A 25924-nucleotide genomic window follows, 5' to 3' on the forward strand; every position below is an offset into this window, starting at 1 on the left:
CCCAGCTTATAGGATAGATTGTTTAAGAAGTGTTTATCTGTCTATAGATGTTTTACATGTATAAATACATTTTTGTATGTGTGTGTTGTGTATACATGTGTATGTGGGGGGGCAATATACAGGTGACTATTCATGCATGCATGTAGAGGTCAGAGGGCTGTTGGTTGTTTTTATCAATTGCTTTCCACCTTATGTTTTGAGACAGGGTCTCAACCTGGAGCTCACCCGATTTGGCTAGAATAGCTAGCCAGCAAGTCCTGGGAATCTTTCTGTCTCCACCTCCAGAGCTTATAATACTACATTTGCCCACCATCATGCCTGGTTTTTACCTAGGTTCTGGGGATGTGAACTAAGATCTTGATGCTTGTGCAGCAAACAGTTTACTAACTGAGCCATCTCCCTGCCCTACAAATAATATTTTCAAATTACAAAAAAATACCTGCAGGGGCTGTGGACATGGTTCAGTGGATAAAGTGCTCACTACTAAAGCTGGAGTATCCACGTTTGATCCCCAAAGCCCCTGTAACAATCTGGAAACTGTCATGGGCTTCTAATATCTAATGCTAGCAAGATGGTGACAGGAAAACTTCCTAGAAAACTTGTACTGAGCCGGGCATGATGTCGCATGCCTTTAATCCCAGCACTTGGGAGGCAGAGGTAGGAGGACGGCTGTGAGTTTGAGGCCACCCTGAGACTACCTAGTGAATTCCAGGTCAGCCTGAGCTAGAGTGAAACCCTACCTCGAAAAAGCAAAACCAAAAACAAATAAACAAAAAAGCTTGTATTGCACACACCAAAGAACAGCAGAATAAGCATACAGAGAAAGGGGAGGGGAGGGAATTACCATGGGATATTTTTTTATAATCATGGAAGATGTTAATAAAAATTGAGAAAAATAAAAAAGAATACAGAGAAAGAGGGCTGGAGAGATGGTTCAGTAGGTAAGGACTTGTCTACAAAGTCTAAGGCCTGGGCTTGATTTCCCCAGGACCCACGTAAAGCCAGATGTACAAAATGGTGCATGCATCTAGAGTTCGTTTGCAGCAGCTGGAGGCCCTGGCGTGTCCATTCTCTCTGTCTTCTCTCTACCACTCTCTGCTTGCAAATAAATAAAAATATTTAAACAAAGCATCCAGAGTGTGTGTGTGTGAGAGAGACAGAGAGGGAGAGGGAGAGAGACAGACAGACAAAGACCCTGCCTCAAGGGAGGTATTAAAGGCAAGGACTGTTCTGAAAGTTATGCTTGGACCTCCATGCACGTACTATGGCAGGTGTGTGCTGGGATTAAAGCATGTGCCACCACGCCTGGCCCTCAATGTATGCATGTGTATATAAATAGACTTTTTAATTTCCTGTGCCAAGGTCCAAACCCAGGGCCTTGTGCTTGCAAGGCAAGTGACCACTGAGCTAAACCCCCAACCCTCATGAATATATATTGAAAGCGAAAACAACCTCATACTGTCCTGCCAGTTGAATAAGTACTGATTTTAGCTCTGCTTCTGGGTGTGGATGACTGTCACTTATTCATCCATTGCATGCTGATGACAGCCTCTCCTGCTGCCACTGTTATTAGTCTGCACTGAACATTTTGTCCCTTTGTGCCCTGTGTTGGCTTTTTCTAGATTCTTTTTTGATTTACTGAGTCAGGACACACACACATTATTTTTTGACTTTTTATTGATAGCCTCCATAATATACACACTATATCATGACCATAATCCACTCTCACCATGCTTCTTTGTCCCCCCTTCACACACTATTTGAAATTTTAATGGTTACTACAAAAGGCTGTACCAATTTATCATTCCACTGGCAACTACAATTACTTTACAGTTGCAGGATATTAGAGGTCTAAGGATTTCATCACCAGATCTTTTGCTTTGTTGAGGTAGGGTCTCACTGTAGCCCAGGCTGACCTGGAGCTCTGTAGCTCCAGGCTGGCCTCAAACTCGGGCTCCTCCAATCCCTGCTTGCTGAGTGCTGGGATTAGAGGTGTGCCATCATACCCGGCGCATCACCAAAACTTGAAGCAGCTGCTGCTTTCCTTCTGTCGCAGAAAGGGCTGGGCTGCCATGACCCGAGGTTTAGGGTCACCTAAGTTTCCTCAGCTGAGCAAATGACTTCCTGCGCTACTTAGTGATGTGCACCTGGGACTTCCTGTGTTCAAGGCTGCATTGTGCTGTTAAATGTTGCTCCTTTGCGACCGCATACAATCATTTTACACTGTCGTGTTGGTGTGTTGACAGGTGGCAAGTGGAAAGTGGAAGAAGATAAGTAAATACTGTCCCCTCGACCTCTACTCGGGGTAAGAGGCACTTCTCATATGTCTTACTGAGGTGGGGTGCTGCCTTCCTTGGGGATAGCCTGTGAGCTGGGCTCTGTTCTGTGAGATGGGGCTGAGGTGTGTGAAAGGTGGGTTTGTTAGTCAACTTGTCTGCCTGGGACAGTATACCTTACCAAAAATCTTTTCTTACTTTTCTTTTTGGATTTTCAAGGTAGGGTCTCACTCTAGCTCAGGCTGGCCTGGAATTCACTAGGTAGTCTCAGGGTGGCCTCGAACTCACAGCCATCCTCCTACCTCTGCCTCCCAAGTGCTGGTGTTAAAGGTGTGTGCCACCACACCGGGCTAAAAAATCCATTCTTTAAAGAGGGATTGGGAAGATGACTCAGCAGTTAAAGGCACTTGCTTGCAAAGCCTGCCTGCTCGTGTTCAGTTCCCAAGCCACCCGTGTGTCAAGCATCTGGTGTTCATTTGCAGTGAACAAGAGGCCCTTGTGTTCCCCCACACATGTGCAAATAAAGAAATTAAAACTAAATCCTTTCAGCTTGCAATTTCAGATGACTATCATGCTGGTGAAGGCACCAGCATCAGGAGCTAAGACAGCTGGTCCCGTATAGCACGGTGAGGAAGCGGGGAGGGGCAAATGGCTGCTCAGCCAGCCCTCTCTTCTCTCCACAGTCCGGGATCCCAGCCCTTGGAACTCTGCTGCCCACAGTTAAAGTGGGTCTTCCTATCTTAATTAACCCTAATCTACATAATCCTTCACAGGTGATTCTAGGTCCTTCCAAATTGACAATCTAACCCATGACAGTGGGAAAGACTGAATGTATTCGGTGAGGTGTTGGTAATGGAGGTATTCTCTGCAGTGTGGGAGTAGGGTGTATTCTGTTAAGGTGAGGCAGACATGGCGGTTGGTGAGGTGGGAAGTGGGGGGTGGTCTGTGATGTGAAGATGGAGTCCCCATTCTGTGTTCACAGCTCTTCTTGCCCTTAGTGCTTGAGCACCCTGGCTTTGGGTTTTAGGCTTTGTCTTTCTGTTCACAGTGTGAGGTAGTTGCTGACTTACTGATTGGCTTTCATCCACATTGCCACCAGGTTTATCTTTTGACCATACCAGGAAATAGGTGATGCTGAGCTTTGACCTTATTCTTTTGGGATATCCTCGTTTGTTGACATCTTGGGCCTCTTGCTTATGCCAGATGCTGGCTGAAGCTTCTGTCCCTGGAGGCTCTCAGGCTTCTCTGCTCACCTGACCGCCTGTCTGTTGCAGTCAGCTTACATTGCTGGCAGAAACCACATGACCAAGAGCAGCTTGTGGGAGAAGAGGTTTATTTTGGCTCACAGACTCGAGGGGAAGCTCCATCATGGCAAGGGAAAGCAATGGCATGAGCAGAGGGTAGGCATCACCTCCTGGCGAACATCAGATGGACAACAGTGACAGAAGTGTGTGCCAAACACTGGCAAGGGGACACTGGCTATAAGCCCACTCCCAATAATACACTGCCCCAGGAGGCTTTAATTCCAAATTGCCATCAGCTGGGGACATGGCATTCAGAAATCTAAGTTTATGGGGGACACCTGGATCAAACCACCACATTCCGTCCCTGGCCCCATAAACTGATAACCATCCATGATTTAAAATGCAATGCATCCAGTCTAACTTTAAAAGTCCCCATAGTTTTTATCAATCCTAATGATGTTCAAGCATTCCCATAATCCAAGGTCTTTTAACTGAGCCATAATACTAAAAAATCCCCCAAACCTATAATGGCACAGAATAAACACACTGTAATAGATAGCACTGGGCATAGCAAAGAAATATTCAACCAATACAAGGTTTAAACAGGCAAACATCAAACTCTGTAGCTCCAAGTCCAACTATGTTAGTCAGTGACAAATCTCCAAAGTCTGGTAATTCTAACCAGCAACACGTCTCTGGAGTTCCAATTCTGTCCCTCCAATTAGGCTACTCACAGTCCTGGAAAATTTCATCTGGGGCTAGCAGCTTTCCTTAGCAGCTGTCTTGTGGTCTCAGCATCTCCACTGGGTCTCCCCTGAAACCTGTGGTTCATCCTCATGGCTCCATTGGGTCTCCATGCAGGCATCCAGCAAACTTGCTTCACACTGCCTGTGGCCATTTCCAGAACACAAAACCATGTTGCAAATTCAATGGCCCTTTTTTTCCTAGGGTGCCAGTTAGTTAATCCAGAGGGGAATAAAACAGATTTTGAAGAACTGCACACTCTTCAGCATTCAGGCCCCTCCAAAAGACTGCATTCTTTCTGTTGTCCCAATTCAGGTCAGCTGTCCCAATCTCAATGGTTGTAATCTCTCATACAATTGCAGCTGAACGAGCAGATGTTTCAGCCCAAAGATTTCATTTTTTTCTGTGCCATATTCCTCTGTTCACACCAGTCCATTTCTATGCAAAGTAATCCTGCACAAGTTCTCAGGATACAGACAAAATATCAGTGTCTCACACAAATTTCTCCTCACCCTTATAAGCTAAACCTCACAGTCAATTATTGCGTTTAGGTCTTTCACCTCTGATCAGAATGGTTCATCAATCTGTATTTACAGCACTGCAAGGCATCTCTTAAGCCATGATTTCAATACCTTTCAACATTCCTCCAGAAAAGAGCTCCGAAAGGCCAGAGCCACACAGTAAAGTTTCAAGCAGCAATGACACCAATCTCAGTATCAACTTTACTGTTGTAGTCAGGTTCACATTACTGGCAGAAATCACCCAATCAAGTGCAGCTTGTGGGAAAAAAAGGTTTATTTTGGTTTACAGATTTGAGGGGAAGCTCCATGATGGCAGGAAAAACGATGGCATGAGAGAGGATGGACATCACTTCCTGGCCAACATCAGATGGACAACAGTGACTGGAGAGTGTGCCAAACACGGGAAGGGAAAACTGGCTATAATGCCAATAAGCCTGTCCCAAACAATACTACCACTAGGAGGCTTTAATTTCCATATTGCCATCAGCTGGAGACATGGCATTCAGAAACTTAAGTTTCTGGGGGACACCTGAATCAAACCACCACACTGCCAAGCCCTGCAACTTTGATGTGCAAGCATCCTGCACTTGGCTTACACATAGCTCAGAGCCTAGTCCTGGTCTAGAGTGTGTGGTCAGGAAGATGGTGGTGGCCAGGCTCAGAGCCTAGTCCTGGTCTGGAGTGTGTGGTCAGGAAGATGGTGGTGGCCAGGCTCAGAGCTTAGTCCTGGTCTGGAGTGTGTGGTCAGGAAGATGGAGGCGGCCAGGAGCTTGGGAAGGTTTGTCATCAGTAGGGCTCAGAGGTTCACAGAGAGGGAGAGAGGCTGGCGTGGTGAGTTGGCTCTGGGTGGTACCTTGTTTCATGATAATCCCACTCTGGCTTTCCACTTGGAGCAGTCCTGGATTCCTGTGGCATGCACTGACCATGGGACCATGTGGGCCTTGGCTATGCTTTCTGATGAGCCTGGGCCTCTTTCCAACCTTGAGGGCCGCTTACTGTACTGGCCCCTCAGTCCTTCCGCTGCTCCCTGTGTGTATGCTGTGCCCACTGATTCCCTGCACCGGGTGTGAACATCGTGCGCTGCTTTTCTGGAAAGTTACAAAGAGTTGTCTTTGGAATTCAAAAGTTTGAAATGAAGTGTTGAGCTGCTAAACTCAACTCTTCAGTGTTGCATATGAGAACTGAATCAGGTGGCAGGGTTTTGCACATTGATTTACCCATGCACGCAAAAGCTGTATGTTTTGAAACAGACAGTAATAAAGGCCAATATTGAGAGTTGGTAACTTGTTGAAGCTGAGTCAGGTATGTCCTTGGAATGTTCATAATGTGGTCTTTGCAGGGCTGGCTGTGGATGCTGTTGTGCTGGCCCAATGGTGACCTTGGGCAGGGCTTGGAATTCCCGCTGGGGTGGATTTGCCTCCCTGGGATACTGCAGATTTCATGTTGGCGTGAGAGTAGGGGCATGATTAGAGACTAGTGGGGTGCCTGTGTGAGGAGGAGGGCTTAGGGAGGAGAGACAACAGGTGCTGGCTACTAGTGAGTGGGGACAGAGGAAGGTCGATCCTGTGTGTGTGTGTGGTGGTGGGGGTACAAATCCACAGCTCCTCAAGATGAAGGGATCCCAGGGCTCCTCCTTCCCTGACTCCATGCATTGCCCTGTGACCCATCTTGGGTCTCATGTTGCCTGAGCTCTTTATCCACCTTTGGATGCTGCAGCTGAGGAGTGAGTGGCTGGTGGGACTCAATCTCCTGATCCCCTGCATGATCACTTATGACTACCTTCAGGCCCTGGATCAGGTTCTTCTGCTGCCCTCATACATGGGGCTGAAGTAAGGGGAGGTCATCACTGGAGCCAGGTGCTCTAGTTTTCCAGCTCCTTTATGGGTAGTTTGTGAAGAAGAGGACTAGCCACACTGCCTTTAAAGCCTATCAACTCTTATTTTCTAAAATATTTTATTTTTATTTATTTGCAAGAAGAGAAGAACAGAGAGACAGTGGCCATGCCAGGACCTCTTGCTGTTGCAGATGAACTCCAGACACATGCACTACTTTGTACATTTGGCTTTACATGGGTACTGGGGTATTGAACCCAAGTCATTAGGCTTTGTAAGCAAGCACCTTTAACCACAGCCATTTCCCTAGTCCCTAAAGTTTGTCAACTCTTTGTCCTTCTAGAAACAAACAGCGTATGCACTTTGCCTTGAAGAGTCTGCTGCAGGAGACGCAGAATAACTTGAGGATATTTAAGGTAAGAGCTGATTTTTCACTCCATGGTGGTTCCTGGGTGAACTTGCCTCACTCTGATCCTGGCCACAGGCCCAGTGACCAAATAGACTATGGCATCTGGGTTGGGCTGTCTCAGCCCAGGGATTTGTCCACCTCTGCCATCCTCACCAACTTTGTAGTCCTTAGACCCTCCATGTTTGCATCTCTGGCCCCAGTCCACAAGCACAGCAGCCAAGTGAGCTCAGGGTGTCTAAGGTCCTGGGGTGTGTGAAGCAAGGCCTACCCCTCTGCTGGGTGGACCTTGGTTTTCTCTGAGGTGCTGATGGTATGACCTGGATGGAAATGGCTCTGGTACTGTCCTAGGACTGTGTCCATAGCCCAAGTGACTGGAGGCAGGAGCCAGCTGCCCAGGTCATAGTTTCTGCTGCAAGCCCAGTACCAGCTGCCAGGTTCTTGCCTCTTATGTACCTTGTGTTCTAGGAAATTTAGGACCTTGTAATTCATGAAGCAAATTCTGAAGATCTTTTAGTTCTGACCTGGTAGCATAGGGGGAAGGAATCTTCACCATCTAGCACAGGGGCCTTCTGTTCTTTGTCCCATGTAGGCCAGCCCCTTGGTCCCTTGGCCTGCTGCTGGCAATGGTATTGGGTCAAGAACGATGGGATAGGACTGAGGTGGGGAGAGGGCAAGGTGGCAGAAGGGCTCATTTAGGCAGTCAAGTGGCAGTTTTGCCCATACAGGAAATATGTCCTTGAGATCCCCTGTACCATTCTGTCTTGGGCTTCCTGTGGGATCTGGGCTTCAGGAAGTGGGTGGGCTTGCAGAGAAGACAGAGCTGATCAGGGGCCTTCTGATGCCCTGTGCCTTGGTCTAGGAAAAGTGACTGGTGAGCTGGAAGCCCTGCCCTCTCTCTTGTTGCTGTGTGGCTGGTGCCTTCCTGAAGAGAGTGGGATGTGGTCTGGTCTTGATCTGATTGAACTCAGAAATACCCCTGGCTAGAGCCAGGCATGGTGGCGCATGCCTTTAATTACAGTACTTGGGAGGCAGAGATAGGAGGATTGCCATGAGTTTGAGGACAGCTTGAGACTATATAGTATATTTCAGGTCAGTCTGGAATACAGTGAGACCTTACCTCACAAAACAAAATGAAACAAATACTCCTGGCTTGTCAGCTGGTAAGTCTAATCGCCTTTGTTCCTTGTCTGTCTCCATCTTCCCAAATCCAGAAATAAAAGACCTATTTCAAAGGCAGTTTTTGTTTTCAACTTATTTTAGGTACTTAAGGAACTTGATGCTTCGATTCTAGAGTTAAGTTCTTTTCACCTGAGTGTTTGAAGCCCCTTTCTGAACCTGTCAGGTCTCTGGACCCAATATCCTGTCATTTTTCTATGACTGTACGTTGAGTACTTGTGAAAGGTACTAATGGGACTTGAGGGAGCCACCACCTGCCTAGGTCAGTGCCTCTCCTGAATGCCTCTGAATACAATTCTCTCTGCACTAGCATTTTCAGGCTTTCATTAGAATAGTTCTTAATACTGCTCCAGAAGGTGTTTTCAGTTGCAAGCACCAAGCACCCCATTCCTCCTGCACATAAGTTCCAAAAGACCAAAATCTGCATGGTTAGATTCATCTCAGCAAAATACCACTCCTGGTACCAATTCTGTCATAGATTTCTGGTACCAAGTCTGTCTTAGATAGCCACAATTGCTGGGATGAACTTCCAAACCAGGCACTGTTATGGAGGTAGAGATTTATTGACACAGATAGAGGGGAAGTTCCATGATGGGAGAAGAAGCTGGCCCGCTTTCACAGGTCCAAGCAGAGAGAAAAGCAGCCACCACCAGCAAGTGCACTTCAGGACCCCCACCAAGGCAGAGCTCTAGCACTCTGCATATCTTAGACTAGAAAGTCCAGATCTGCTCCCATACCTTAGGGCTGGACCCTATGATCCACCCAGTAATATCTCCTCCAGCCAGGTGGCTAGAGATCTAAGTTAGAAGCTTTAATAAACTCCTGTATCTGCTGGGGGACATCCAATCAAACTACCACACCTCTTGAGGTCAGGGATTGTCCTCAGCTACTCAGCCCATACACATCCTCTTATTGCCTCAGTGTCTCAGAGGCCGTGAGTGCAGGAGCAGCTCAGCTGGTTCTGGCTCTAGGTTTTATCTGCAGGTTTGACTGAAGTGGTGGCTTGTGATACTGTTCTCAGGCTTTTCTGTGGCTGCTGTAACTGAGATGGAAGCCATAGCTTTGGTGGCTTAGCTGTTTCCTCTGCCTGTATTCTGTTGATCACACTGACCAGACCCCATGTGGCGAGGACTCTAGGGATGGGACCCTTGGGGGCTGTCCTAGGGTGTCTACCACACTGTCTTACAGGTGAAGACAAAGTTCAAAGGGTTTGCAGTGCTCCTAGTGCTGTCCACAGTTCTGGACTTACACAGCAGCCTCTGTGAGAGCCCAGTGTTGGGCTCTGGGCAGTGCATGTCCCTGTCCTAGTCCTGAGAATGTCCAAATGTCGATGGTGGTGTTGTAAGCAGCTTGTTTGTAGGGTCTTATGAAGAAGGCAAGAGGGCCTTGATCTTGAAGCTTTCTATGCTGGTGAACTAATCACTCCTCCTACCATGGGTTTCTCTCTGAAGGCTCCACCCAGACCTGGCATCACTTGGGCCTAGTCCTAAACCTCATTCATTGCATGGGCCCCTAAGTCAGTAGGCTGGTGTCTTGGGTACACTAGTGCCTTCAGGCTGAGCATTTGTTGAAGACAAGCTATGTAATTGTTTTCTGAGGGTGTCAGTCAGGGCCTTTGATGCTGGTCTTGGGCTTTTGAACTTTTCAGGCTCAGTGAGATTGTTTCATGGATTGTGATATGGCACCTGGAAGTAGGTTTCTCAGAGGGCCCGAGTGGGCCACAGTCTTGACTGGGACGCACCCAAAATGCTGGGTCCTCTGCCTGTGTCCCCGCCCTAGCGACTACCAGCGTGTCTCCCTTTCTCCTTTTTTCCTGCCTGCAGAATGGTGAGCTGATCTATGGTTGTGGTGATGCCCGGAGCCCTGCGGCTGACCTGAAGGACCTCGCTCATCACCTGAAGCCCTTCTTCTTCCCTTCCAATGGCCTGGCTAGTGGGCCTCAGTGTACTCGGGCTGTGATCCGGGAGCTGGTACATGTTATCACGTGGGTGCTGCTGAGCAGCTCAGAAAAAGGCCGAGCGGGTACCCTGAGGCCCAGGCTGCGAGGCCCACGTGTCTGTGAAGCCAGCCCTTTCAGCAGGAGTCTGAACCGCCAAGGTAAGGCCTGGCCTTCCCCACTTGGTTGTGGGGACGCAGATTCCTTGGACTGCCCAATCCCCATGGGCAGCCAGCACAGAACCTATAGAGTGAGTGGCCTGTGTCACTCCACCTGGCTCTGTGGGGCCTCTGGGCCTGCTGCTTGTTGTTCATGTCAGGGCTTCACAAAATGGGGCCCCCCTGCCTCACAGTGGTAGAGCCTTGTCTTTTCATCCTCTAGCTGGTTTGTAAACTCGAGAGCTGAGGTAGAGGGTTTTCAGGAATACTGTCCAGATGTTCGTGTCCTCCAGTTCGCGGGATGCTTTCAACTGCACTGTTCCTTTTGAGCTTCATTATAAGCTTGGAGGCACCTTCTCCCTGGCCTGCTTCTGAGGGGAGAACTGAGGCCAGGAGTCCTTTGTGGGTGGGCGAAGACATAAGAGACTTGTATGGACTCTGGGCCCATGTTGCTTTCTTCAAGGATAAGAGGGAGATGTATCCGCTCCACCACTGCAGTATGTTGTGATGGCTCATGAGATAGAGCCAAATGTGACCGAGGGACCCAGAGATCTTGAGTTTCGCAGTGGCCCATGACCATCAGAAACCCCACAGGCTTTGCCATTTATCTGTGTTATCCCTGTTGTAGTTACCGTCACATTGCTGGGATAAAGCTCTGGACCAAAAGCAGCTGATTGTAAGACAGTTTTTTTTTTCCCCCCCGGGGGGTGGATGGCTTACAGTCTTGACAGGAAGCTTCAGGACGGCAGGAGAAAGCATGGGATGAGAGAGGCTGGACATCACCTCTGCCACAGTAGGTAGAAAACAGTAGCAGGAGTGTGAGCTGAACTGTAAGCGAAGGGGCGCTGTCTATAACATTCCTAAGCCCCCCTCCAACGTCACACCTTTATTTATTTGAGAACGACAGATAAAGAGGCAGAGAGAGAGAGAGAGAGAGAGAGAATATGAATAGGAATGGCCGTACCAGAGCCTCCAGCCACTGCCAACGAACTCCAGACACGTGTGCCCCCTTGTGCATCTGGCTAATGTAGGTCCTGGGGAATCGAGCCTTGAACCAGGGTCCTTAGGCTTCACAGGCAAGCACTTAACTGCTAAGCCATCTCTCCAGCCCCTGAGTTTTTTTTAAAACAAGTAAATTTGGTGATTAATTTTTTTTTCTTGTTAGAAAAGTGATTCCTTATGGTTTCAGAAAGTTTTGATAAAATTAAACCTATAGGCTGGGCACATTGCTATAGATTAGAATGTGTCTAGAAGGACACGGATGGCTACTGACTCCAAGAGGAATCTTTTCTCCCAGGCCTTCCAGACACAGGTGCACTAATGCGTAGTCCATGGGTGAGCAGTATTTAAAATATTTAGGGCTGGAGAGATGGCTTAGCGGTTGAGTGCTTGCCTGTGAAGCCTAAGGACCCCAGTTCAAGGCTCGATTCCCCAGGACCCACGTTAGCCAGATGCACAAAGGGCTGCAGACGTCTGGAGTTTGTTTGCAGTGACTGGAGGCTAACATGGGTCCTGGGGAATCGAGCCTGGGTCCTTTGGCTTTGTAGGCAAATGCCTTCACCGCTAAGCTATTCCTCCAGTCCAGATGAGCAGTATTTAAAACAACCTACTCACATCTTCTGTGACCTAGAGTTCATCTCTATCAGAAATTGCATGTTTTTGTGTTCTATCTATCATGTGGTACGTATTCACTGCACGGTTATCCTGTTGCTAGGATGCTTGAGTACAGGCCTTCAGCAGTCTGCAGGTAGCTCTGGCTGTTCCCTGCACAGTGTTCCCTTTGCCCTTTGCTGATAGTCAGTTCTTTCTGGGAGATGGTTGCTTTCTTTAAGGGTGGGAAATGCTCGGGGACATGGTATTTCCCAGATTTAGACAGCACTGTGCGAGTCACTGTCAGCATGAGTGTAGGATGGAGTTTTGTCAGTCACCTGTCCCCGTGAGAACAGGGCCTCGGCAGTGAAGGTAACGCATCCCTTGCTCCCTCTCAGTGTGGGCTCCTGGCTCTTGATACTGGAGACAGGGTCCTAATTGGTATTGGAGATTTGAGGACATCCACTGAATATTTTGCAATTCTAGGCCTTCTCTCATATAGAATGAAGGTTCTCTCTAAACTTAGTATTAAAATGACTCCTACAGCATGTGACGGAGGGTAGGGATGTGGAGTAGAGGTGTGTTTGGAGAGCACAGGCCCAGAGTGAGATGCTTGGGCTGCCGTTTTTGTGTGTGCACAGGCTGGTGTGCTCGGGCTGGCCTTGCCAGCTGTGAGTTGAGTGTGGCATCTGCTCTCAGTGCCAGGCTGGTTGCCAGTGATGGTTAAGCCCAGGGTGAGCTCTGCTGTCTGCGCCGACCTGGGTCTCCCTCCATAGTCTTCAGTCTTTGATAATAAACCTGCTCTCATTTTCCCCCCGATGTTCTTGGTAGGAAAAAACACCTCAGAGCACTCGGGGTTACCGAAGGGCTGTCTTCTATACAAAACCCTCCAGGTGCAGATGTTGGACCTGCTGGACATCGAAGGCCTCTACCCTCTGTACAACCGGGTTGAGCGATACCTGGAGGAGTTTCCTGAGGAGAGGTGAGCCTGCTGACAGGAGAGGCTGCAGTTGCTCCACGTGGAGATAGAATAAGCCTCCCAGTACCCAGCTCCAAGAGGACCATGCAGCCACCTCCCCCTGCAACTAGGCCACAGGGCCCAGCTGCGAATGCAGTCCCTTGGGTGGGTAGGCGCTAGTGGGAAAGGAGGGGTGCCAAGATCCAAAGGACGTTCGCGTTCACTGAGCCATTTCTCGAAAAGAAATGCGAGTACAGCTGTTCCAGAATCCCAAACCAGGGTCTGACCCTAGAGGGCAGTGTTGTCTCATGGCCTGCTCCGCACTCACTGGCCAGCTCCTGAGCTTCCCTGGCCGTAGAGCCTCTGGCCCTGGAATGCATTGCGGGTCCCTGGGTGTCTCATGGGCTGGATGGATCCTCTTTGCACCTCACTGAGACCCTGGTGAAGAGCAGAGGGCCCAGCTTCCTGGCTCCTTGGTTTCTTTCTTTTTTCTTTTCTTTTCTTTTCTTTTTTTTTTTTTTTTTTGAGTTTTGTGCAAGGGCTTGGTACAGAACCAGGTTTAACATGAGGAAGTGGCAGGACTGTTAGGTACCCTTCAAAACAAAACGTGTGATTGTTAAATTGTGCTTTGTAGTGCAGAACATGCTATTAATTTAAAAAAGAGTTCCTGGGCAGCTTGGCTATCCTGTTTTTGTTTTTTGGTTTTGGTTCTTTCTTCTTCAGGAAAACGTTACAAATAGATGGGCCTTACGATGAAGTGTTTTACCAGAAGCTGCTGGATCTGTCCACTGAGGACGATGGGACGGTGGCCTTCGCATTAACAAAGGTGAGCGGACCTGTTGGAAGCCCTGCCTGCTCCCACAGCTCTTAGCCCTCATTCAGGGTTTCCTGTTCCTGCCCCAGCAATGACAGCAGGAAGCTCAAAACTAAAAGGAGAGTGGCTGCAGTTTCCATCAGATGTGCTGGGGCAGGTATGTTGTAGGTAGCATCTAAGGGGGGCTTCCCTTGGACACAGACTGGAGATGAGCTTCAGGGCCTACTGTCCTGAGGGGTATTGAGCTAGATGAGATCATGACTCAGTGGGGCTGATCTCTGTTTCAGCAGTTTTAGAATCGGCACACTACTCTTTCTCTCCTTGAGGCCCTACCCAGGGTCCAGGACCACACGTGAGATTCTGTTGGCCTCCCTCCCTCCTTTCTTTCCTTCCTTCCCTCCCTTCCTCCCAGCTCTTGGGAGAGTGGGTTGTATACTTTCTGGTTCTGTAAGATTCAAGGCATTCAAGCCTCTGAGTTTGAGTATGAAGAAACTTCTGTCTATCTTCACTGATGCCTACCTGAAACCCACCATTTCCTGCCATTATGAATGTGACTTTAGCCTGTGGGTGGGCAGAGCTCAGGCGTCCTTTTCCTGGTGCAGTCACAGAGATCTCAGGATGTACTGGTATTCATTACTTCCCTAGGCGTTCCTGTGTGACAGTAGGATCCATTTCTTTTCAAAACATGGCAGTATTTTATGTCGCCACCCCGTTTTGTTGCACACATTTGAGAAGGTCATTCTGAGAAGGGGCCAGAGGCGTTACAGTACAGAAGCCCTGTTTTCCGAAAGTGAGACCATTACTCTTCTCCCTTGTACCTGACTGGCGGCTCTGGACCTTGCCTGTCCCATTCTGGTGGCTCTCCCTTCCCAGGGTTGGCGGGGGTGGGGGGCGGAGGCGGGGGGAGAGCTAATTTTGTCTCTGGAGGCTTGAGAAGAGGAACTGTGGAGATCTTATAGAGCCCAAGATAAACCTCGAAGGCCAGGTCCTTGAGGTGCTGGGCAGAGCTTCCTTTAGTCTTGGCAGTCAAGGGAAATCTCTGGGTAAGGTTTAGCATTTGAGGCCGACACACAGCATCTGCATCTTGGGTATTCTCAAGAAGGAAAAAGCAGCAAAATTGTCTTTTTTTTCCCTCCCTCTATTCAAGGAAGTAGGACTTTATTTCCATCATACTTTCCTATATATGTCCTTCTGCCAGATGACCAGATTATTTTTTATTTTTTATTTTAATTTTGTTTATTTTTATTTGCCAGTGACAAAGAGAGAGGCAGAGAGAGAGAATGGGTGTGCCAGGGCCTCCAGCCACTACAAACAAACTCCAGATGCGTGCGCCCCCTTGTGCATCTGGTTTACATGGGTCCTGGGGAATCGAGCCTTGAACCGGGGTCCTTAGGCTTCACAGGCAAGCGCTTAACTGCTAAGCCATCTCTCTAGCCCAAGGTTTCAAACTTTTAAAACAGAACTAAAACGTCAGGGCTGAGCATGTATGTGTGCTGCCAGAGCCACTGACCTGCTGGAAGAAAAATTAACGTATGTATGCAACATCTTTTCTTTCTTTCTTTTTAAAATATTTTTGATTTTTTAAAATTTTTATTAGCATTTTCCATGATTATAAAAAAAAAATCCCATGGTAATCCCCCCCCCCACTTTCCCCTTTGAAATTCCAGTTGAATTATAGGTCAGCCTGACCTAGAGCGAGATCCTACCTCAAAACACCAAAATAAAGGGGAGGGGGGCTGGAGAGATGGCTTAGCAGTTAAGGCATTTGCCTGCAAAGCTGAAGGACCCAGGTTTAATTCCCTAGGACCCATGTAAGCCAGATGCACAAAGTGACACATGCTTCTGGAGTTCATTTGCAGAAGTTAGAGGTCCTAATGTGCCCAAGCTCCCTCCCTCCCTCTTTCTCTTGCAAATAAATATATTATTTAAAAAGCTATCCATATATTTTTTTTTAATTTTTATTAACATTTTCCATGAATTATCCATATTTTTAAAAAAGGAGAGAGAGAGTAAATGGGTTAGGGTAAACTCCAGATGCAATGTGTCATTTTGTGCATTTATGTAATAAAGTTTAATTTTTGAACATGTAATTTTATTGTCATAGACTCAAGCACGTCATTCATGCAGCTGCCTAAATCTGGCTGCAGGAAATCCACTGGGAATATACCAAATACTTGTACACAGAAACTAGGTCTTAGATGCGCTGCTGAAGGGCATGAAAACCCACGTGGGCATTCTGGAAAACAGTAGACTCATTCTTACATCAAACATACAACCCAGCACTTGCCCTCCTGGGCACTTATCCCAGAGAAAGGAGGATTTACACTTACTCCTGAAACTGTGCAATGGTATTCACAGCTGTCTTGTTGTACGAGCTAAGAATTGTAGTACTCCATGTGCTTTTAGCATGCGACTATACCAGGTTCGACAGATTGGCATGGCAACACCTGGACTTCATTCAGGAATACAAAGGATGAACTGTCCGTCTGGATGGGTCACCAGGGATGGCTGCCGAATGACAGAAGCAGTTTCCTGAAGGTTTCACGTTGAAAATTGCTGTGACTATAACATCCTGGAGATGACACAGATTGGTAGCTGCCAGAGGTTGGGGCGGGTGTTTATAAAAGACCAAAGCTTGGCACGGGGTGACAGCTGTCAGTAAAGTCCTTGCTTTTACTCAGGTGCGGTGGTGCATGTTGGTAATCCCCGTGCTGGGAGGCCATGATCAGAGGACCCCTGAGACTCACGGGCCACCAGTCTAGCATGCTTGAGTGGCAGGCCATCGGAAGACCCTGTCTTGTAAAAGGGTGGATGGTGCCTGAGAAGCAACACCCGAGATTGTCCTCTGGTGTCTGCATGCGCTCGCACACGCGCGCGCGCACACGGAAGCCCAAGCCGATGGTCTCTGTGGTGGGGTAACTGGTGTCTTCTCTGCACTACTGGCTCTAAACCTAGACCTGCAATAAACCACACAGGCGTATATGGGCCTGGATGTTCTTAGATCACAGGTCACGTCAAGGTTGTGCCCCTCACTGTGAAGCTGCAGTATCGTTTTCAAGATGCTACTGTTGGGAGAGCTTGGGGACGTGGGGTTGGAGGCTTCTGTGTTGAAGTAAGGATTCGCCCTCCCTCCCGCTCTCTTCTTCCTCCAGCCTCAGCCTCCTGAGCCACCACCGCACGAGGCTGCTCTGCTTCTCTTTTAAGGATGTAGGCTCAGGTAGTTTAATCTGCAGACGGTGGGTACGACGTTGAAGTTGGGGAGTACTGGGGAGGATTTCTGAAGCAAAAGTTCTTCTGCTCCCATTGGATCTAATCGGCCAGGTGCCTCTGAAGAGAGGAGGACTGTTGTCATTTGAGGGTGCTGTGTCTCTTGGGACTGGTGATGGTGCGTTGGGCACTTCCTGGAGGAGGAGTCAGGTGTCTGGGGCCAGCCATCAGTATTTCAGGCTTGGTGGGCCCTCTGTGTTGTTGACAGCCACTCTGTGCTGCCTTGGTGGCTCGTAAGTAGCGAGTGTGTCTCAGGAAAACTGTCGCAGAAAATGGGCTGGGGGGAGTTTGTTGTGGCCCCTCCCTCAGTGTGCTGACCTCCTGGTGGCTTCTTCCTCCTGGTTTGCTCTGGTGGTTTGGAAGTTACACCTTCAGTTTCAGTTCTCTGGATGGCTGGTGTCCAACTTGACCCCGCGTATGTAACGTCTACAGTCACTGTTATTTGCAGCTCCCACATGACATGGAACTTGGGGTACTTAAATCCATATGTCTCTCTGGTTATGTGCACTATCTTATTTGGTAATGTTTGTCTTCCCCATCCTATTTCTGTCTCTCTCTATGTCTCCGTGTGTGCTCGTTCCTAGGGGTTGAACCCAAGGACTTGTGTACGCTAGGCAGGCAATTTGCCCCTGAACTACATCCTAAGCCATCATGACTTTTTTTTTTTTTTCCTTGTTTTTTCGAGGTAGGGTCTTACTGTAGCCCAGGCTGACCTGGAATTCACTATGTAGTCTCAGGGTGGCTTTGAACTCACGGTGATCCTCCTACCTCTGCCTCCCAAGTGCTGGGATTAAAGGCGTGCACCACCACGCCCAGCGAGTTTGTTTTTTTGAGGTAGAGTCTCTAGCCCAGGCTGTCTGTTCTGGAACACTCTGTAGTCTCAGGCTGGCCTCAAATCATAGCAGTTCTCCTACCTCTGCTTCCCAAGTGCTGGGATTAAAGGTGTGTGCCACTGTGCCTGGGCAAAGCCATGGCTATTTTTTTAAAGTCCTGATTCATTTTTTGCAGCTGTTTGTCTAGGTTCATCCACATGGTTGACCCATATCATTTGCCTGATCTTCTTAGGTCTCAGATCGTTCACCTCTGGTCTTTTTTTTGTTTCAACTTTATTGAGTTATAATTTACTTGCTTTATTTGCCCACTCATAACTTGGACACTTGGGTTGTTCCCATGCTTTTCACTGTTGTGGTCAGTGCTGCTGTACGTACTGGTGTGTAGGTTTTTGTGTGGTGTGCATTTTCACTTTTCTGGGGTGTATATGTAGGACTGGAATTCATTGCTGGGTTCGATGGCAATTTGTTTTGATATGTTGTCCAGGTGAGGGCAGATTGGGACCTTCTCAACTCTGCTCCTGATTAACTGAGATTATAGGTGTGAGGCACTACACTCTACCTCCTAGTTACTCTGTTTTTGGAGGGGGTGAGTGGTGAGAAGGGGGACTGAGTTGGGGATGTCCTTCATGAGCTCCCGTAAGCTGTCATTGCAGTGAAGGGAGTGTCAACAGGGACGTCGTTATTTTCCCCTGCACGTAAGTCGTCCTACCATTTCAGTGTGGTCACGCTTATTTTGGTATTGTTTGTAGTTTGTTACTGTTAAAAATAATGCTGCTGGGCTGGAGAGATGGCTTAGTGGTTAAGCGCTTGCCTGTGAAGCCTAAGTTCCCTGGTTCAAGGCTCCATTCCCAGGACTCACATTAGCCAGATGCACAAGGGGGCACACACATCTGGAGTTCATTTGCAGTGGCTGGAGGCCCTAGTGTGCACATTCTCTCTCTCTGCCTCTTTCTTTTTCTGTTGCTCTCAAATACATAAAAATAAAGAAATTAAAAAAATAATGTTACTGACGATTGAGGGCCTGAGGGTGTCTGAGTTTGATTGTCCCAGTACTCCTGTTAACAGCTGGGCTGGCTATGCATGTCTGTAATCCCAGTCTTATAGGGAGCAGAGACAGAAGAAATTCTGGCCTTGTGAAAACAGTAAGCTCCAAAATCACTAAGAGTCTCTGTGTCAAAGGAACACAGGATGAGTGATTGGGGTGGGGGGGGGGGCAGACACCTGCCATTCTCTCCTGGCTTCCCCCGGGGCATGTAGAGCACGCACATCACATCTACATACACATGAGCATACACCACACCACACATATCACACACAGGCATGGGCAAAAGTGTAGCTATAAAAATTAGGTTTATGCTCACACTGTTAACTTTCCCCTTATGAATGTAAGCATATTTTATAAGATAGAAATTTGCTGAGTTAATTGTTTTTTTAGATTCTGGCTAGTCATTCGCCCAAAGAGAATTTACTAATTAGCCCTGAGCACTGTGGCCATAGCAAGTCTATAGCAGAACAAATCCTTCCATATGCATATGAAGCAGGATTGCCACAGCTTCCTCTTTGGGAGTGACTGTTGAGTGACTAACAGAACTTGGGAAAACACACCAACCGGCCTATTATAAAGGCTATTAAGGAGGACCAGATGTGGATATGCGTAGGGTAAGGAAGCTCCCATGCACTGCCCGTGTGCCACCCACCAGGCGCGTGTTCCTGTGTACTTGGGTTCTTATGGTGTCTTTGTCCCCTAGGCATGACTGATTATATAATTGCACCTTGGGGATCAATTTAACTTTCAGCTCTGCTCCCCAGATGTTGGGGATTGGGGTTGAAAGACCCAGCTCTCTCATCTGGTCTTGTTTTTCTAGAGTCCAGCCTCTATCCTGAAGCTTCCCAGAGGCTGCCAGCTACCGAACGCATGCCACCGTGGAGCCCGAGATTTGAGGAGTGTGCTAGGAAACAGGAACAAAGATCAAATGTATATTTAGCAGTACCGCATCTCTCCTCCACGAGGGTCTTGGCTCCCAAAAATGCCTTAGCTGTTCCATATATATTTTTTTTATTTACAACTTCTATACTTAGAGACAATAAGCCATGATATTTCCCTCCCTTCCCCTCCCCCGCTTCCCCTTTACAACTCCACTCTCCATCATATCCCCTCCCTCTCTCCATTAGTCTCTTTTAATTTGATGTCATCATCTTTTTCTCCTATTATGAGGGTCTTGTGTGGGTATTGCTAGGCATTACGAGGTCATGGATATGAAAGACAGTTGTATTGCGAGGAGTGGTGCCCTTCCTTTGGCTCTTACATTCTTTCTGCCACCTCTTTCACAATGGACCCTGAGCCTTGGAGGGTGTGATAGAGATGTTTCAGTGCTAGACACTCCTCTGTCCCTTCCTCTTAGCAATATGTTGCCCTTTGGGTCATCCAGTGGTCATTGTGCCTTGGCTATTCTTGACCTTTTGCACATCTTAACTGTCTTTTTTACATGGGAAGTATGGCCTTGATTGATTTGGCATTAACTTGACAAATATTGACATCTATTCAATACTGACATGGACATTTTCTGTTTTTTTTAAGTATTGATTAATTTCTGATAAAATATTTTCATGGTTTTCTTCAAAGGGAACAATCTTTCTATTTAGTGGAAGATAGTTGATTGTTTTAAATATAAAAGACAACTTTAAAATATTTCATTGTTCAAGTGTTGACTTTGGTTAAATTTTGGCTTGATTTTTTTTCCTCCCCTTTTCTACTTTGTATCCACCAACTTTGCTCACTTGTTCTTTTGATTTAAACTTCTTTTTGATTTTCTCAGAAGATAATCTTATTCTCTGTAAACTCCCTCTGTTCCAAAAATTTTCCAAAATCATTAAACAAATGAGTGAAATTTGTTTTTACTTCCATGTATATAGATATTTGTGATAATGGAAATTTTGGTCTTAAAGAGAAGGCATATTGCCATTTAAAAAAAAATATTCTAATTTATTTGCAAGTAGGAAGAGACAGACAAAATGCTTGAAATGAGGGTGGGTATGTTAGGCCTATAGTCAATGCAAATGACCTATGTGCCACTTTGCATCTGGCTTTATGTGAGTATTGAATCCAGGCCAGTAGGCTTTGCAAGCAAGCTCCTTTAACCATTGAGCCATCTCCCAGTCCACCAATTTTTATTATACTTTATTATTATTATTATTTGTGGGTTTTCGAGGTCGGGTCTTGCTTGAGCTCAGGCTGACCTGACCTGGAATTCATCATGTAGACTCAGGCTGGCCTCCTAAGAGCTGGGATTGAAGGTGTTCACCAATACGCCCGTCGCATATATATAATTTTTTTTTAAACAGACAGCTGTTATATTTATCAGCACTGTCTTTTGAGTTGATTTTTTTCATATTTTGGTGAGTGTGCACACTTGTGTTCAGATGCGTGCACTTTGTGTATGTGCAAAGGCCAGAAGAGGATGTCAGGTCTTTTCCTCTATCAGTCTTCTGCCCTACTTCCTTAAGACAGTCTCTCTTTAAAAAAAAAAAAAAAATTGCAAGTTGAGAGCATGAGGATGGGCTCACTAGGGCCTCCAGCCACTGCAAATGAACTCCAGATGCATGTGTCACTTTGTCCTTCTGGCTTTACATAGGTACTGGGGAATTGAACCCTGGTAGACTTTGCAGGCAAGTGCCTTAACCACTGATCCATCTCTCCAGTCCAGAAACAGCATGTCCCACTGAACCTGGAGCTTGCCTCAACCTCATTAGACTGACCAGAGAGCTCCAGACATCCTTTTAGATGCTGCCCCTCTCAGCACTGGGTTACAGGCTGGTGCTGCCGTGCCCGGCCTCTAATGTAGGTGCTAGAGATGCCAACTTGGGTCCTTATGTTGGCTTAGTGAGTGAGAACACTTGCTAAGCAATCTCCCTGGCCCTCATATTTTTTGATATGTTGATCGCTGTTATTACATTAACTTGTGATGTTCCTTTTTTGGGGTTTCGAGATAGGATCTCCCTCTAGTTCAGGCTGACTGGAATCCACTGTATAGTCTCAGGGTGGCCTCAAACTCAGAGGTTCTCCCACCCCTGCTGGGATTAAGGTGTGTGCCACCACGCCCGGCTTTGTTGTGATAATCTTTGAGGCAGCTCTCAGTGTAGCCCAGGCTTCCTTTGCACTCCTGCTTCTGCCTGAGTCACATACTGGGATTAACAGGTATGAGTCAACACAGCTGGCTTGGAATTTTTTTTTTTCATATTTTATGGATTTTTGAAGACCTCCTCTTGGTGTCTGGTGTTTGCTTCCTATCACTGCTGTGTTCCTATGTTACCTGACTGCCAAGATACTAGAAAGGTCATGAGGATGGAGCCCTCGCGATTTGGAGTAGTGCTCTTGTGAAAGGCCCCAGAGCGCTTGGCAGCCTTTCTATCTCACAGGGCTAGAGGAGGTCAGTGGCCTATAAGGAAGAGAGTGCGTGCTCACCAGAAGCAAATTGTTGATGCCTTGAGCTTGTTTCAGCCTCCAGAACTTTTGAGAAACAAGTTTCTGTTGTTTATAAGCCACAGGGGTAATATTTTGTTATAGCAGCCGGAACAAATTAAGATACTGTTTTTATAAGCTCCACCAAGAGTTTTATTAATTTCATAAAAGTTACCTTTTGATCTCTCCAGACTGTGTGACTTTCTGCTTTATTTTCTTTACCTTGATTTTTTTTTTTTGAGATGGCCTCAGTTTCCCTAGTGTTGGGATTATAGGTGGGAGCTGCTACGCCCAAGAACACCTTTTAATGTTTCCTTTAGTGTATCTTAGCTTTTTGTTTAGCGATAATTGTATAAATGATTTTATTTTTTTGGAGACATTCTTGAATCTGTGGTTTTGTCTTGAGCTTAGGAAAAGTTTTGGCTTTAAGCTTGGCTTTTTCTTATTTTCTAGACTGCAATTATGTATGTCTTAGACATATTATCTTCTGTGTCAGTATTCTTTACATTTTGTAGCTTTTTGCCTTTCATGCGTCATTCTGGATCTCTGCTTTGGATCTGTCCGCCAGTCAGTTGAACTCTTTTTTTTCTCCTGTTTCTCTGCTTTGGTTCCTGCCCTGATGTTACCTTTCTTTGTCCAACTCATATCGTTGTGGGTAGCTAGTGGTGTATTTCTTAAATAACATTTGTGTTTTAATTCTAAAGAATGAGTAATGTGGAAACTACAGTTGTCTTGGAATAAACAGTGGAAGACACTTTAAACCACAGTGGTCAGCTGCCTCCTGGCTCCTGCCAAACACTGCCTTGGCTCATTCCCCACCCATGCAGAGCCACATCAAGAGGAACTGCTCCTTTCCCGGGGCCCTAGCTGCAGCACCCCCAAGAAGAACTCGCTCATTGGAGAAAAACTAGCTGGTCCCTGGTCAGTCTTGTATCTGTCTACCCAAAGGCACATCTCTTTAGTTTTTTTCTAATCTGCTGCAAAAACTTTCTGCTGACAATCTTTGTATTTTCTTGTCAGTTTAAAAAATTTAAATGGCTCATTTTTATAGTTTCCAGTTCTCTTCTGAAGTTCTATTTGGCTTGAGTGGGGCAGCAGCATGTGTGTCTGCAGCTCCCGCAGCTGGAGTCTCTGAGTGTATTTCTTCTACTGTTGTGGGTTAGTTTTCTCTCACATACACAACTACTTTTTAGCAGTTTTCAGTTCTTAGCAAAATTGAGGGGAAAGTACAGATATTCTCTGCCTCTGCATTTTTTTAAAAAATATTTTTATTTATTTATTTGACAGAGAAGAGAAATAGAGAGACTGGGCGTGCCAGGGCCTCCAGCCACTGCAAACGAACTCCAGATGCGTGTGCCCCCTTGTGCAATTGGCTAACATGGGTCCTGGGGAATCGAATCTGGGTCCTTTAGCTTTGCAGGCAAATGCCTTAACTGCTAAGCCATTCCTTTAGCCCTGCTTTTTTTTTTTTTTTTTTTTTTTTTGGTTTTTCGAGGTAGGGTCTCACTCTGGTCCAGGCTGACCTGGAATCCACTATGTAGTTTCAGGGTGGCCTTGAACTCACGGTGATCCTCCTACCTCTGTCTCCCGAGTGCTGGGATTAAAGGCGTGTGCCCCCACACCCGGCTCTTTTTTAAAATATTTTTTGATCATTATTTATTTATTTATTTGAGAGCGACAGAGAGAGAGAATGGGCATGCCAGGGCCTCCAGCCACTGCAAATGAACTCCAGATGCGTGTGCCCCCTTGTGCATCTGGTTTATGTGGGTCCTGGGGAATCAAGCCTTGAACCGGGGTCCTTAGGCTTCACAGGCAAGCGCTTAACTGCTAAGCTATCTCTCCAGCCCCCTGCTTTGTTTTTTGATGGCTTTCATTCATGTCATCCTTTCTTCTTGTGCCCGTATAATTTGCTCGTATGCTTGAAATTGTATTTGCGCAATTAACTTAGGGATAATTTGAGGAACTGGAAGTAGCAATTTTTTCAGAGAGAACTTGATGGTTGCTTCTGCTAAGAGGCCTGGAAGGACTGGCAGGCCAGAATCATGTTCATCCAGCTTTGTGGATTGATCTTCTCACAGCAAAGCTGCACTTCCCGGCAGGATCTGCAGACTTTGGCTCATGTTTAATCTTAAAGGAGCAGCAATTCGAGTATTTACTCAAAAAGGGGTTTCATCATGGCTACTGCCCTGGTATATTCCTCAAGGTTGGTTCAGAGTCTCTTAGCTAGCCCTCCAGAATTGTAATACCCTCCTTAGGAAAAGCAGATGTAGACATCTTTGTCCTCCCTGCTTTGTTAGCCATTCTTCAAGCAGAGACTTTTGATACATTCTGTCCAGCTTTTCTTTAACATTTGAGTTGGCCCCAATCACATACTGTCGTATTACTCAGAATGAAAACTTCACCTCTTATGTCTGTGATAAACACTCAGATCTTTGCCATCTGAAAAGTAGAAAAGATTTCATTGGTATAAATTTGTATTCCCTTAATCTGAACAACAAAAAAGGGGGGTGGGTGCTGGAGAGATGGCTTGGGTAAGGCCAGATAAACAAAGTGGCACATATATATCTCTGGAGTTTGTTTTTAGCCGCAGGAGGCCCTGCTACGCCCATTCTTTTTTTTCTCTCAAATATTTTTTAAAAAGCACCATAAAGACTAAACTAAATGAAAAAAAAAAATCAACAAGGCTGTTGATCTCCAGGACAGGGTCTCATGTAGCCCAGGCTGGCCTCAATCTTACTATGTGGTGGAGGATGACGTTGGGCTCTCACTCTTGCGTGCACTCTGCCCAGCCTTTCAGTGTCTCTGGCTCTTGTGTTGTATCACATGTGGCTGTGGACGTTTTTGGTGTTTAAAATCGGTGTGTTTTATGGCTTCTTGGCTTTGTATCTTGGCTAGAAAAGGTGGCACTGCTCTAAGGACACAGTAGCTTATATTTAGCTTGTTCTTTTTGACTGGGCCACTAGGTGTGTGGCGTGAAATAAAATCGTGATTTTTTTTTGCTAACTGTAGGCTGGGCGGATAGGCGCGGTGTCTGCTGCTCCTCCGGTGCCCCTTCCCCAGTTCTGGGCATGTACACCACGGGACTTTCCCCGGGCAGCTCCTCCCGGAGGAGACAAGAGGGTGTCCCCTGTCATCAGGTCAAAAGTTGAGACCAATGTGTAATAGGCAGTTTCTTTTGAGTAATTAATTTATTTTTGTAAAGTGAGAGCTATCCAATCTAAAACATTTAATATATATACATTTCATGATATATAGAAGTCCAAAGAAGAGAAGGGTAAAAATTGCCCCAACTGTGCACTGTAGAGGTGACCTCTGTGGACGCTCTGATGACTGTCCTTCTGGTCTTGGCAAACCATATGTCTGTTGCACGTGCGGTGTTTGCGTTGGGGGTTCTGGTGGGCACGCTGTGGGTTCATGGTGTACAATTGCATTTGCTTGTGTTGTGCTGGGGAAGAGTTAGGACTTCAGAGCAGTGGTACCTGTGTGTGGCTTCCGCCAACAGAGTCAACGCATATGCAGCCCTGTGTGACGTTTCAACATGCTCACTACTGTTACAGGCACCCCCCCACCCCGAATATCTTGTGCGCTGTATTCTAGAAGGTGCAGAATGATGCTTGCTGAATCCTAGTACGACCAGCTGGGGGTTGGGGCAGCTTCCTGCTGCTTTTCCTGAAAGATGGACTGTGGTGAATTTGATGACAAGTCCT

The 25924-nt window shown here is 46.8% G+C and overlaps 1 protein-coding gene across 1 annotated transcript in view; it reads left to right on the top strand.

Annotated features, from left to right (window-relative positions):
- Window positions 1-25924, top strand: part of Ippk (inositol-pentakisphosphate 2-kinase) — a 55451-nt gene that overhangs the window by 23747 nt on the left and 5780 nt on the right. The window contains exons 7-11 of the mRNA XM_004652302.2: window positions 2247-2305; window positions 6961-7033; window positions 10026-10299; window positions 12718-12868; window positions 13568-13670. Of these exons, the coding sequence (XP_004652359.2) occupies window positions 2247-2305; window positions 6961-7033; window positions 10026-10299; window positions 12718-12868; window positions 13568-13670 (660 nt within the window). The remainder of the gene's footprint in view (window positions 1-2246; window positions 2306-6960; window positions 7034-10025; window positions 10300-12717; window positions 12869-13567; window positions 13671-25924) is intronic.

This window comes from Jaculus jaculus, chromosome 11 (genome assembly GCF_020740685.1).
Source record: "Jaculus jaculus isolate mJacJac1 chromosome 11, mJacJac1.mat.Y.cur, whole genome shotgun sequence".
Classification (NCBI taxonomy): Eukaryota; Metazoa; Chordata; class Mammalia; order Rodentia; family Dipodidae; genus Jaculus; species Jaculus jaculus.